We start from the raw sequence: 12,162 nt of genomic DNA on the forward strand, positions 1-12,162 counted from the left end.
CTTGAAATTGAAGGAGAGACTTCTAAACTAAAATTTTACTTCGCTTATAATATATATGATAAGAAGGTTATAGGCCAAACTTTCACTGATAATCTTTTCCGACCAGAAACCGGAATGAATTAATTAGTCTAGTCCTTCTATATCATGATTTGGATTTGTGATTTTGAAGTGCATTCAATTTTTCTAGATCAAATGTTAATTGGTTAATGATTTGATAATTTGGCTAATGATTTGATAAATGAATCATTTTGTGGTTCAATAATAATAATAGTAATTTGGTTTTAGCTTTGTTAATTTACTAATTTTCTAGTCAACCATTAATGTGTGCATTGTTCACTGTAATAAAAACATATTTCTATCAATATATAGTTAAAAATATCAAAATGCATTTTGATCATTCATTATTGGTATGGTGCACCTAACCATATGGTCCATATCTGTAGCAAATATTGTTCTTTACAAAAGTATATTAGAATACGATGTATCTTAAGGTTTTGAAGAAAACAATGTGTATATTAAGGAATTAATTCCATTTTAAAGGAATACTATACAATGCATTCAACAAAAATTAGATTTTTTTGCCTTTTACAAATTGGGAAGAAAAAAAAAAGGAAAGGAAACAAAAAAGAGGAAGTAACTAGCCGTTAGATAAGCAGATTTCAAATGCCTCCAAGCACCGCTTGTTTGCTTTCCAACGTTCACCGAAAAAAAAAAAAATTCTCTTTTTAACATATTCTTTTTCCTTTTTCCTTTTTTCACTTAATGCGACGCCGTTTCTCTCACCCAGACGCCGTTTTATAACCTCAGAGAGAGACCCATCCATCTTCATCCTTTCTCTCACTCATCGGAAGAAGAAGGGACAAAGAAAAAAACGATCTTTCTTTGTTTTCTCCTTCTCTCTCTCTTCTCCTTCTTTCTACTTTCGATCAGTCCCTGAAATTCGATTCTACTCTTAAATCAAATAATCTAGTTGGGTTTTGGGTCTTGACGGTTAATAAAGCGAAAGTGATGGCGGCCGTTAATGGGTACCAGGGAAATACTCCGGCTGATCCTCCGGCGACTAACGGATCAAAGCAACCTGCTCCTCCGACTAAGACTGTTGATAGCCAATCTGTTCTCAAAAGGTATCTTCTTTCTTTTGTTTTCTCTCCATCTTGCTCCAACATAAACGAAATCGCGTTCATGTTTATGGCTCAGATTCGTCTTTCTTCGTTTCATGGGTTTGTATGGTTTGCTAGTAGTTGGTTTGTGATCGATTTACTTATGGATCCACAGAGCAAAGTCGGAGACTTGTCCTATAACTTTTGCTTACAATATACAAGTCGTTTGTTAGAATGTCTCTGAGAAAACTTGAACTCTTGAGATGATAAAGACAATTTGTGTTTCTTGTTTCAATGTGGTTTTCTTCTTATTCATTATGAATCAGATCTTAATACTTCCCTCTACTCTACATTGCATAAAGCTTTGATTTTAATCCAGATTCCTAATCCAGATTCTCTTTACATAAACGCAGGCTGCAATCTGAATTAATGGGCTTGATGGTTAGTTATCATCTTCTCTTTCATACTTGTTGGAAATAAGCAAATCTTGAACCAGTTTTGTAGTTACGAATGCTCATATGGGGCATTGTCTTGGGGTGTTTTTCAGATGGGCGGCGATCCGGGAATATCCGCTTTCCCAGAGGAAGACAACATATTCTGCTGGAAAGGGACAATAACAGGAAGCAAAGACACGGTGTTCGAAGGAACTGAGTACAGACTCTCGCTCTCCTTCTCCAATGACTATCCTTTCAAACCTCCAAAGATCAAGTTCGAGACGTGTTGCTTCCACCCCAATGTTGATGTCTATGGCAATATCTGCTTGGACATTCTTCAGGTAAATAATACCTTCCACTTGTGTAGAAGTACCAAAAGTTTTATCTGTTTTCACATTTTTTTTCTTTTTGGGCAGGATAAATGGTCATCTGCTTACGATGTCAGGACAATATTACTGTCGATTCAGAGCCTTCTCGGAGGTAATCTTATTGTGCTTAACCTTTGATATCTTTTAAGCACTTTGGCTGGTTAATCCAATATCTGACTGTATGTGTGTGTGTTTCTACGTCCTTGCGTTGGTCAGAACCGAACATCAGCTCACCATTGAACACTCAAGCAGCTCAGCTCTGGAGCAACCAAGAAGGTAAAAATAAAAATGCAGATAACGATTTCACATTCATCTTCTAAGTCCATCATCCATTATGACTTTCTTATGACTCTTTTGTTTCCCTGTGCAGAGTATAGGAAGATGGTTGAGAAGCTCTACAAGCCTCCTAGTGCATGATTCTTCAAGATGTTCTGATTCATAAATCTCCAGTGCCTTTGATGATCTCTCACATATAATGATTTTGTAGAAGAAACACATTGATTGTGTCACTCATTTGCTTTATTCTTTGTTTTTCAACATCAGAAGTTTTCTCTGTAACGTTATATTACCTTGAGTTTTGACTTGAGCCAAATAATAATGACATAATGTGATGAGCGAGATTTTCAGAGATTAATCAGAGAGAAGGAGATATATTCTTATTCAGTTAAAAAAATAAACACACTCAAATTCAAAGTACAATCATCATTCTTTTTTATTGTTGAAGTAAGGAGAAGTGATGGTTCATACATTAACATTTTTCAAGCTTTGATTGATCCACCAAAGTTAAGAAAGGCCACGAACTTTTCCAGTGACAGTGTCAATATCAATCTCATAGAAGCAAGGTCTTGTCGGAAGTCCAGGCATTGTACTCATTGTACCAACAAGAGGATAAATGAATCCAGCTCCAATGCTTCCTCTTACATCTCTTATCGGCAACACAAAGCCCGAAGGTGCTCCTTTCTTCGATGCATCGTGCGAGAATGAGTACTGTGTTTTGGACATGCATATGGGAAGACTGGAGAAGCCCTGCTGAGTGTACATCTCAATCTGTTTCTCAGCCTGCATTCACATTACCACAGTAAGAATTATAATAACTCTGCAAGAACAAAATGAAGTCGGTCTAGGTCAATCAATCACCTGGTCTGAGTATTCAACACCACTGGCTCCATAGGACTTGGCAATGGCTTCAATTTTATCTTTGATGCTAATGTCCAGTGGGTATAGAAACCTAAGTGGCTGTGTAATGTTTTGACAAGCTTTTTCAACCGCGATACCAAGATCCACCTACAACAACATTTACAACATAAAATAAGCTGAGATTGCAAACTGCAGACCACAAAGTGTCAAGTTTAGAAGAGAGAAGATTTTACCGCTCCTTTGCCACCATGAGCATGGTGGGAACAAATCACAGCATCAAAAGCACCAGCATCCATCGAAAACTTCCTAACTGCATTTAGTTCTGCTTCGGTATCTGTTGAGAACATATTCACGGCAACAACTACATTCACACCGTACGCCTTTGTGTTTGAAATATGCTTTGCTAGATTCACACATCCAGCTTCAACCAAGGAAACATTCTCGCTTACATACGCACGATCAAGAGGCCTCCCGGCAACAACATCAGGCCCACCACCATGCATTTTCAAGGCCCTAACAGTCGCCACAACAATGGCACACTGAGGCGTTAGCCCGCTGTAACGGCACTTAATGTTCATGAACTTCTCTGTACCAATGTCAGAACCAAAACCCGCTTCTGTTACCACGAATCCACCAGGTCCCACCAGCTTCAAAGCGATCTTATCCGCAACTATAGATGAGTTTCCATGAGCTATGTTTGCAAAAGGACCAGCATGAACTAGGACAGGTGTCCCTTCAAGTGTCTGCATGAGTGTGGGGTTAATAGCGTCTTTCATTAGAACAGTCAAGGCTCCTCCAACACCAAGATCATCCGCTGTTATCGGATCACCGGCCTTGCTGTTACCAATCACCATTTTTCCAAGCCTCTCTCTCATATCACCAAGTGAGGTTGTTAAAGCCAAAACAGCCATAATCTCACTAGCAACAGAAATGTCAAATCCAGTTTCTCTAGTCATCCCTTTTTCCTCAGGTCCCTGACCAACAGTAATCTTCCTCAAGAACCGATCATTAACATCCATCACTCTTCTCCACGTGATAGAAGCAGGATCAATATCAAGCCTAGCAAATTTCTTTATCTCCTCGGGAGTAAGATCCTCAGGACTGGTCTTGGAGATCCCAAGCTTTGTCAACCGCCTAAACATAATGTCGCTGAAACTACGCTTCCCTTCTTTATTCGGAGGGCAAAGCCTATTAAAGAGAGCCTTGTCGGATTGAGACGCCTCATGGAAAATCCGAGTGTCGATTGCAGCAGCTAAGAGATTGTTGGAAGCTGTAATGGCGTGAATATCTCCAGTGAGATGAAGATTGAACTCATCCATGGGAATCACCTGACTATACCCACCACCAGCTGCACCTCCTTTGATTCCAAAGGTCGGTCCTTGTGATGGTTGGCGAAGACAAGTCACAACCTAAGAAACAACACTCAGTAAAATCAGTACAAAGAGAGAGAAGCAATAAGCTAACAAGTGAAAGCAAAGAGAGAGAGAGAGATATATGTGAAACCTTCTTGTCGAGGTAAGCGCCTAAGGCTTGGCAAAGTCCTACAGTGGTAGTTGATTTGCCTTCTCCAAGAGGAGTTGGAGTAATCCCTCCAACAACCACATAGTAACCATCTTCTTGCCCTTGAAGCTCATCAAACGCAGACAACAACACCTGAGATCATCAATTGATTTTATCAGAAAACTGAACCACTAAATCCGAACTTCATGAGAGAAACTTTTGTTTGAGAGTCTATGATCAACAATTTTGTCTACCAACAACAAAAAAGTAACAGAAAATGGCAACAAAAAAGTAATAAAAGAGGTGACTTTGTCTCTCAAACCTCGACTAAAACCAAACAATTATGTTCATCAATCGAATCTCAAACAATCCGGAGAACAACCCAGAGACAGGAAGATTCATGACTAATTCATTTTCAAAGAAAAAAAAAGAAGAAGGGTATATAAAAAGAGAATACCTTTGCTTTGTACTTGCCATAGAGATCGTAGTGAAGTGGGCTGAGATTGAGATCTTTGGCAATCTCGGCGATGTGTAAAGGCTCGACGGAATTAGCGACGTCGATATCGGCGGGAACTGGTGAAACAACCTGAAGCTTTCTTGATGAGCTCATCGCTCTCGCTGCTCTCTAGAGTGATAAAAAAAAAAAGTCTTTCCCTTTTGGTTTTTGGTGTTAAGTTCTGATCTTTCGCTCGAGGATGATGATGAGAATATGAAAGATGACGATGATGTTTATTTTCCTCACCTTTTAATAATTCAAAACAATATAATAATTGAAGGTATAGAAATGACGGTTTCACCCTTATTCTATAAGCGGCTAAGCGCAGCCTCTCTAGCAAGGCCCACCATTGTTGATTTTTCGTAATATACACATAGTTAGGTGATTATGTTTATGTTCATATGTTTTGGAGTCAGGATATTCTGATGAGGTGGCTTGATAACTAGGAATACACTTCATTTTGCATGGTGTCATCTTCATTTGCATCTTTCCATAGCTTGAGGTACGTTGCTTGGTGGACAACATCTAGAATTCTCTGAGTCACAAAAAGAGGAAAAATTATCATTCATATTCCTTCCTACTTGTTTCAGATTGTTCAGACAACTCTTGTTTCCATTAATTGTAGGTTTTGGAAGATGAACATTGGTAGTTCATTTGATGCCCTGGGCGATACATGTTTATAGAGAGACCTTTAGAATATTCAACAAACAACGTTTTGCACTCGTTTTCTTCAACTTTACATAGCTAATTCATATACAAACAAAAGATGTGGAATAGATGGGCTCTTCTTGATGCTCTATAACCTTGAAGCACTTGTAGTTTGTATTTATATCAACGTTAGAAGTCTTATGTGCATATAAGCCCCATCTGCATAATCAAAACTGATGTTGTTGTGTGTAAGCCCATTTTGTTGCAGATTTTACATTTTCGGTTTCTATTGAGAAAAAAATGATCACCCAACGTCGTTTAACATAACTTTTCCATCTCTCGAACCTTGATTAGTTGATTGAAGTTTGAAATGTTTCCTTTTCTAATTTAAATTTTTAAAGAAAATAAATTTGTGTCAATTAATAGTTTACTAGGTGATTATCCGCACGAGTAAATATTAACCATAATTATTTTATTCGAATATATATATATATATATATAATGTATAGAAATACAACTATAAAAATATTAGCTGATAATTATAATTACATATATAAATGATAATTAAAGTTACATTTATTTTGTAATACAGTTATATAAATGCTAGATAATTATTGGTTTTATAATTAATTTTAATAGTATTTTTTTCTATGAATGAAATTGCACATTAAATATATTAAATTAGATTAATACGTTATATCTAACCGGTCTAACATCAGATTAAGATACTTTGCTTATTAATTTTTTATAAATATGTATTATTTTTTCATAAGAAATAGAAAGAGAAAGAATATCTTTACAAATTAAATATTTGAGTATTAAATATAGAATTGATATAAATTAGTCTCTAACCCAATTAAGATTAATGGCATATGATGTAATTAATCTAATAAATTAACTTATTTTTAAAAAATGTCTGAGAAGCTTTCTGAGCTTGACACCTCAGTGATGTGTTGTGTCGTGTGTGTCGAGGGTTGTCAAGTTTTACCCTAAATGAAATCAATAGCCGCAAGTGCACAGCTGATCGATTGTAGTACTTAGGGATCGAATCCACAGGGAAGGAGGATCTTTTCCTACAAAAAGCCTTCGAAATAAGTATAAAGTAAGGAAGTCTAGAACCAAAACGGTTTTGTGGGGGTTTGGTAGTGTGTTTAAAATGTAAAAACGAAATATTAAAAGAGAATACGGGAATTAAATGACGTAATAACTAAACTTAACGATAATGACTAAAAATGTAAAAAAACGGATATCTAATTGCTTAAATGAAAATGAACTAAAAAGAAAAGACAATATTGAACTAAAGCTTGAAAGAAAATCGGTGTAAATCAATGGGAAAGAAGGCGTTGGGGTTCAGGGAAGTTTTTTCAGGGGTACGAACGATTCAAAACATTGCTAGAGAGTAAATTTGATAAGATCTTAGCTTAAACTTTTCGAATTGGAGTCACAGACGTATGAATACGCCACTGTCGTGATCATAGACAACTATCTCTCTCAACCCTGACCAGTAAGTTTCCACTCTGGCCCTGGAAGAGAAGAGATGTATTATGTTTAAAACTCGTCCTAATTCACAAATCGCCCATAGGTAGGTTTCCACTCCTATGTTTGTTTTGCTCTCCCAAACTAGATCTGACACCGGATGAACACTTTCGTGTCACCAAGCATCTGGATCAGATTGTAGTTCATGACGCTACTCTAATGCAGTAAAATCGAATTCAGAAGAAAAAGTTCTAAGATTCGGCTCAAAAGCTCATGGAATCCTCATCGAACATATAAATCCCCATCGAAAATCCCTTAATCCCAACAATAAAACTACTCAGACATAATGAACGAAATCAAAGCATAGTATTAATAAATATAATAGAAACCGAAATTGAAAAAAAAAGAACAAGGGTTCAAGAAAACAAATCTCTCTCTCCCTAAAACCTAAAACTTAAGAGTATTCTAAAACAATAAGAAAGATAGAATATGATGATCGATTAGGGTTCCTAAGACATGTATTTATAGTGCTCAAGACCTCTCTAGACGTCACTTAGGGTTTCTCCAAATGAAGGAATCATTGTGGGCTTCAGAAATGGGCTTCTGGGCTCGGAGGTTGATGGCCGCGGTCGGGAGGGCTCTGACCGTGGGGAATGAGTGGTTTGCCGCGGCCGGGATGCTCCTGACCGTGGGGAATGAGTGTTTGGCCGCGGGTAGAAGTGCTTGGCGGCTGGTTTACGGGACATCTTGCTCTTCGCGTATCTTTTGATTGAACCGTTGGATTTCCAAGCTGTAAAGTGCACTGGAAAGCTGATACTTCCATCTTTAAGGTCTCCAAATTTGAGCTGGATCAGACGGTGAGAAGGCCTTCAATCAGGGGTGAACTTCTGACGGTTTGACTCTGAGCTGAAATGTGGTTTTCTATCCATTTTGTTAAGCTTTTCCCTAAGTTACCTGAAAAGAGTCTTGAAACTACAAATACTAGAAAAACGTAATAAAAGTACTTAAAAGCAATTAAAAACATAGAAAAAGTATTTCAAAATGATCCATAAAAGTGGTCAAAATACGGTGTTATCAACTCCCCCAGACTTAAACCTTTGTTTGTCCTCAAACAAAGCAGAAGCCTAAACTGGTTAAGTGAAAACAAAAATAGGGAATGCACAAATCTCATAGACATGAACTCCTAAACTAGGACCAAAGATAGTGCATCAATCCACAACTTAGTCTAGAAAATTTTCACCAATGCACAAGAGATACTAGTCCAATTTTTCCGTCATGCAAAACTTAAACAATTTAAATCTTGATTCCAGTCAACTAGCTCTCTACATTCATTAAGCTCAATAGTGAGTTCTCATTAAAGACATCATCCAGGGTAGACGGCGTTTGGCATTAAAGGGCTATTTAAGTGGTGGAGTTTTTTCGGGTGACCTGAAGATCTGGAGGATGCAAGATAATATGCAAAACCACAAGAGATATAAGGACCTATTGATGACCACAGTTTTCAGTCACTTCTTCTTGCCAAATGTTATTGCATAATCCTTCCTCCTTTGTTGTAAACAGCTGTTCCCCAAGACTTAGATTTTTTTCGGGAATCAGAAAACAATCTCCAAAACTCCATAAAATCAAACTCATGTTGCCTTGGGACTTAAAATTCAAACTCTCTAGACTCTCTAAGGCTTTTATTTACTTTCTTTTCTTATTTTCGGATTTTTTTTTTGAAAGGAAATGCCTTTTAAAGAGAGAGAGACTAGAGGACGAGATTGTACCAACATTTGAGATTTTCTAAGGCAAACTGAGCTTCCTCTTGTGTTGAATCCTTCCAGGAATATTTCCGGAAAATCGCAGGTCTCTGTCCTTGGTGACTGAAAACTGCGTCGTTCCTCTTTCTCTCCAACGTTTTTGCACTTATTCGCATATAAGACAATAGAAAACAAGAGTGCATGTGGTTTGAAAGAGGATTGGTTAAGGTGGGGAACTAGCTAAAGATGAACTAGCCATTCAGGATCAACAGAGAGTGGTAAAAGGATAAAGGAGTCCTGAATGTATGATTCGTTTCCCTGGTCTAATGCTTCAATGAGAAAATTAAGTCCAAATTAAGTCCAAATAAAACAAAGCTAGTGTATCCCTTAATCTAAATCTCATTCAAATTCCTCTAGGGTACTTCGTTTCAAATGTGCTTAGCTACCGCCTAGTCTAGTCCTAAATCATGAATGAGCATGTCACTAGGAACAGTCTAAAGCACACAGTCAACTATCATTGATTCATATTCACCATTCCTTTTAAAACGTATTTTGTTTTGAAAACCGATTTTGAAAAACTTTAAGGAAAAGGCAAAAAGTGTAGATAATGCAAGACTCATGAAAGAAAAGTGGTTAGAAAGGGATGAAATCCTCCCCCAGACTTAAATCACACTGTCCTCAGTGTGAAACAAGTCGAGATTGGATGAGAAAAATACATAGATAATCGAATTGGTAAGGACAAAGAGAACTTACCTGGATCCGGGATGCTGGTGGAGATGAACCGGATTTATTCGAAGGGGTTTGGGAAGGTGATTAGGTGGTGATGAAGGTGGTGGTGGTTGATGAATGAGGTGGAGGGTGATTGGTGAGGTGAAATGAGGTGAAGTGGGTGGTTTGGGTCGGGTTTGGATGTCAACGACCAAGTGCCGCGGTCAAGGGCCACACGACCGCGGCAACCAAGCGCTTGGCCGCGGTCAGAACCACGCGACCGCGGTCGATGATAGGTTTCCCGCGGTCAGAACGTCTGCGACCGCGGGGGCTTATATCGCGGCCTATTCCTGCTTCTCCTTGGTTCCTGCTGGGCCGAGCAGTCAGGTACCATCCTTCTTTTTGGTTTTTCTGGTTTTTTTATTTTTTTGGCTTTTTTGTTTTATAAGAAACACCTGAAACTAAGAAAAAGAAAAAGATCAAAAGAAAAAGAAAGAAAAATCCTAAAGAAAACAATACCTAAATGGGTTTCCTCCCATTAAGCGCTTTTGTTTTAAGTCGTTTAGCTCGACTTTTGGTGTTGGACGTGACTTATTCCAATGAAGAAGACCTTGTCCTGAGACAAGTCTTTTTCGACATCTCCTTGCTTTGCTTAGCAGGTTCTTCGTCACTCCAAAGTTCTTCTTCAAACTCTTCTGTTGCAGAACGTTTTCCTGCTTTGCTATTGTATGGAACAGCTTCTGTGAAGACATCTTTGTCAATATTAGCAAATGAAATCCTCCGGTTTGGCCAGTCCATTATAGCTCCGGAAGTTGCTAGAAAAGACCATCCCAGAATCACTGGATATGTTGCATCTCTCGTTTCGACAATGTAGAAGTCGACAGGCACTATGCAATCTCCTATTCTCAAAGGAATTTCATGAGTTATTCCTTGAGCTGTTGCATTTGAATCATCAGCTAGGATAATCTTTGTTCTAGTCCTGCGCAGGTGTTTAATACCAAGTCTCAAGGTGTTTAATTGCCTTGGACATCATGTTAAGACAAGCTCCAGAATCACATAGCACGTTTTTAAACATTTCTCCTCTAATAGAACAAGAGATAAGAAACTGACCTGCACCTTCGATTTTATGAAGTATACGAACAGGTTTACCTTTTCTGGCATGATTGAATAAGTCTTCTATCTCAGGGATTGATTCTTTGCTCTCACAGAAGTAGTGGCCTATCATGAAATCCTTGCAAGCTCTGGCAAACGTGATTCCTTCAGGCAAATTTCGAACCACATCATTAAATTCGTCAAGCTTTTCTTTGCTGATTTTGTTGGTGTAGTGGCTACAGTCTTCCGGTCTTTGGAGATGGATTGAATAAACAGCAGCATCAGGGGATGTTCTGGGGAAAGTCAGACGTCTGGCCCTCCCAAAGTAGGTTCTGATATCCTCCTTTGTCTCCTTGTTGTACCTAAAGAAAACTTGCAAACAACCAAGATGCCATATATCATCGAAACCTGTGTAAAGAGGGATCAATTTCACAAACTTGTTGAATTCAATGAGCCTTTCTCTGGAGATTGGTACTTTTAATTCCACCATTTTGCCTGGATTCCCTCCTTCTATGAACAGACGATAGTCTTCATCTTCGAGGTAGTGCCCTTCACATCATCCTCATATGCTAAAACTATATTGCAAGGGAGTACCTCATTTTCTTCTTGAGATGTTTTGGAGCTGATAGCATACACCATTTGCTCATGAAGAGGGGCTTTGACCATCCCAACAGATGTATCAAATAAGCATTGACATGTAGAAGTGGAAAAGGGCTGAAAGGTATCTGAAGGAGCATTTGCCGCGGGTAGAGGCTTCACGACCGCGGGTGGGGAGGGTTTTGCCGCGGTCAGGAGGCTCACGACCGCGGCTGGAAGCTTGTTGGCCACGGTCACGAGAGTTCCGACCGCGGGAAGGAGGCTCCTAGTTGTTTCCTCCGTTTCGTCTGCTCCTTTGCCATCTGAACTGATTTCTGCACCTTCTAACTCCGTCTCCTCCTCTTTTAGGCTAAGATCTTCGATGAGAAGCGTCGAACCATTCGTTTCACGTCCTTGTATAAGCTTTTCGACTTTCTCTTCGATTTCATCGAGGGCATAGACTACTTTGTTCACGGTTGAGTCTATTGCCTCTGCTTTCTCTTGAACCTTGTGTACTCCATCCCAAATCTCTTCCACGCAAGAATAGGTTTGGTTGTTATGGTAGTTAATAGTCTCTTCTGCTTCATCAAGTTTGATCTCTAAGGTGCGGATGTTCCAACCGGCTTTGCGAATGCGAACTTTGTGTGCTCCAACTCGTTCTTCGATTGCTTCCATCCTCTCCTGGACGGTTTCAGCACCCTCGTTTAGTTGGCTTTCGATGGTCTTGACTTGAGCTGAAAGACCTTCAAGCTTTCTGTTAAAGCGCATTGACAAGTCGTCAATTTTCTCATCGATTGTGGATCTGGATCTTGCTTGAACGTCGAGTAAGTGCGAGACCGTCAATTCTAGTAGTTCCAATCGGTGAATGAGTTGGACGTTTTCATTCTT

The 12,162-nt window shown here is 38.8% G+C and overlaps 2 protein-coding genes across 2 annotated transcripts; one reads left to right on the forward strand and one right to left on the reverse strand.

Moving 5' to 3' along the window:
• Nucleotides 1-826: 826 nt before the first annotated feature.
• On the forward strand, nt 827-2,415 carry LOC18011164 (ubiquitin-conjugating enzyme E2 20). Its single transcript, XM_024150589.1, has 6 exons — nt 827-1,124; nt 1,514-1,541; nt 1,648-1,875; nt 1,951-2,014; nt 2,119-2,178; nt 2,273-2,415. The coding sequence occupies exons 1-6, from the start codon at nt 1,009-1,011 to the stop codon at nt 2,317-2,319; spliced, it is 543 nt and encodes a 180-aa protein (XP_024006357.1). The 5' UTR covers nt 827-1,008; the 3' UTR covers nt 2,320-2,415.
• Nucleotides 2,416-2,541: 126 nt separating this feature from the next.
• LOC18011165 (formate--tetrahydrofolate ligase) lies at nt 2,542-5,241 on the reverse strand. The gene is made up of 5 exons (XM_006393086.2): nt 4,997-5,241; nt 4,543-4,692; nt 3,273-4,448; nt 3,040-3,186; nt 2,542-2,961 (listed from the first exon to the last, which is right to left on the reverse strand). The coding sequence occupies exons 1-5, from the start codon at nt 5,147-5,149 to the stop codon at nt 2,686-2,688; spliced, it is 1,902 nt and encodes a 633-aa protein (XP_006393148.1). The 5' UTR covers nt 5,150-5,241; the 3' UTR covers nt 2,542-2,685.
• Between the last annotated feature and the right edge of the window lie 6,921 nt (nt 5,242-12,162).

The sequence above is a fragment of the Eutrema salsugineum genome, unplaced genomic scaffold (genome assembly GCF_000478725.1).
Source record: "Eutrema salsugineum unplaced genomic scaffold, Eutsalg1_0 scaffold_7, whole genome shotgun sequence".
In the NCBI taxonomy this organism is placed as follows: Eukaryota; Viridiplantae; Streptophyta; class Magnoliopsida; order Brassicales; family Brassicaceae; genus Eutrema; species Eutrema salsugineum.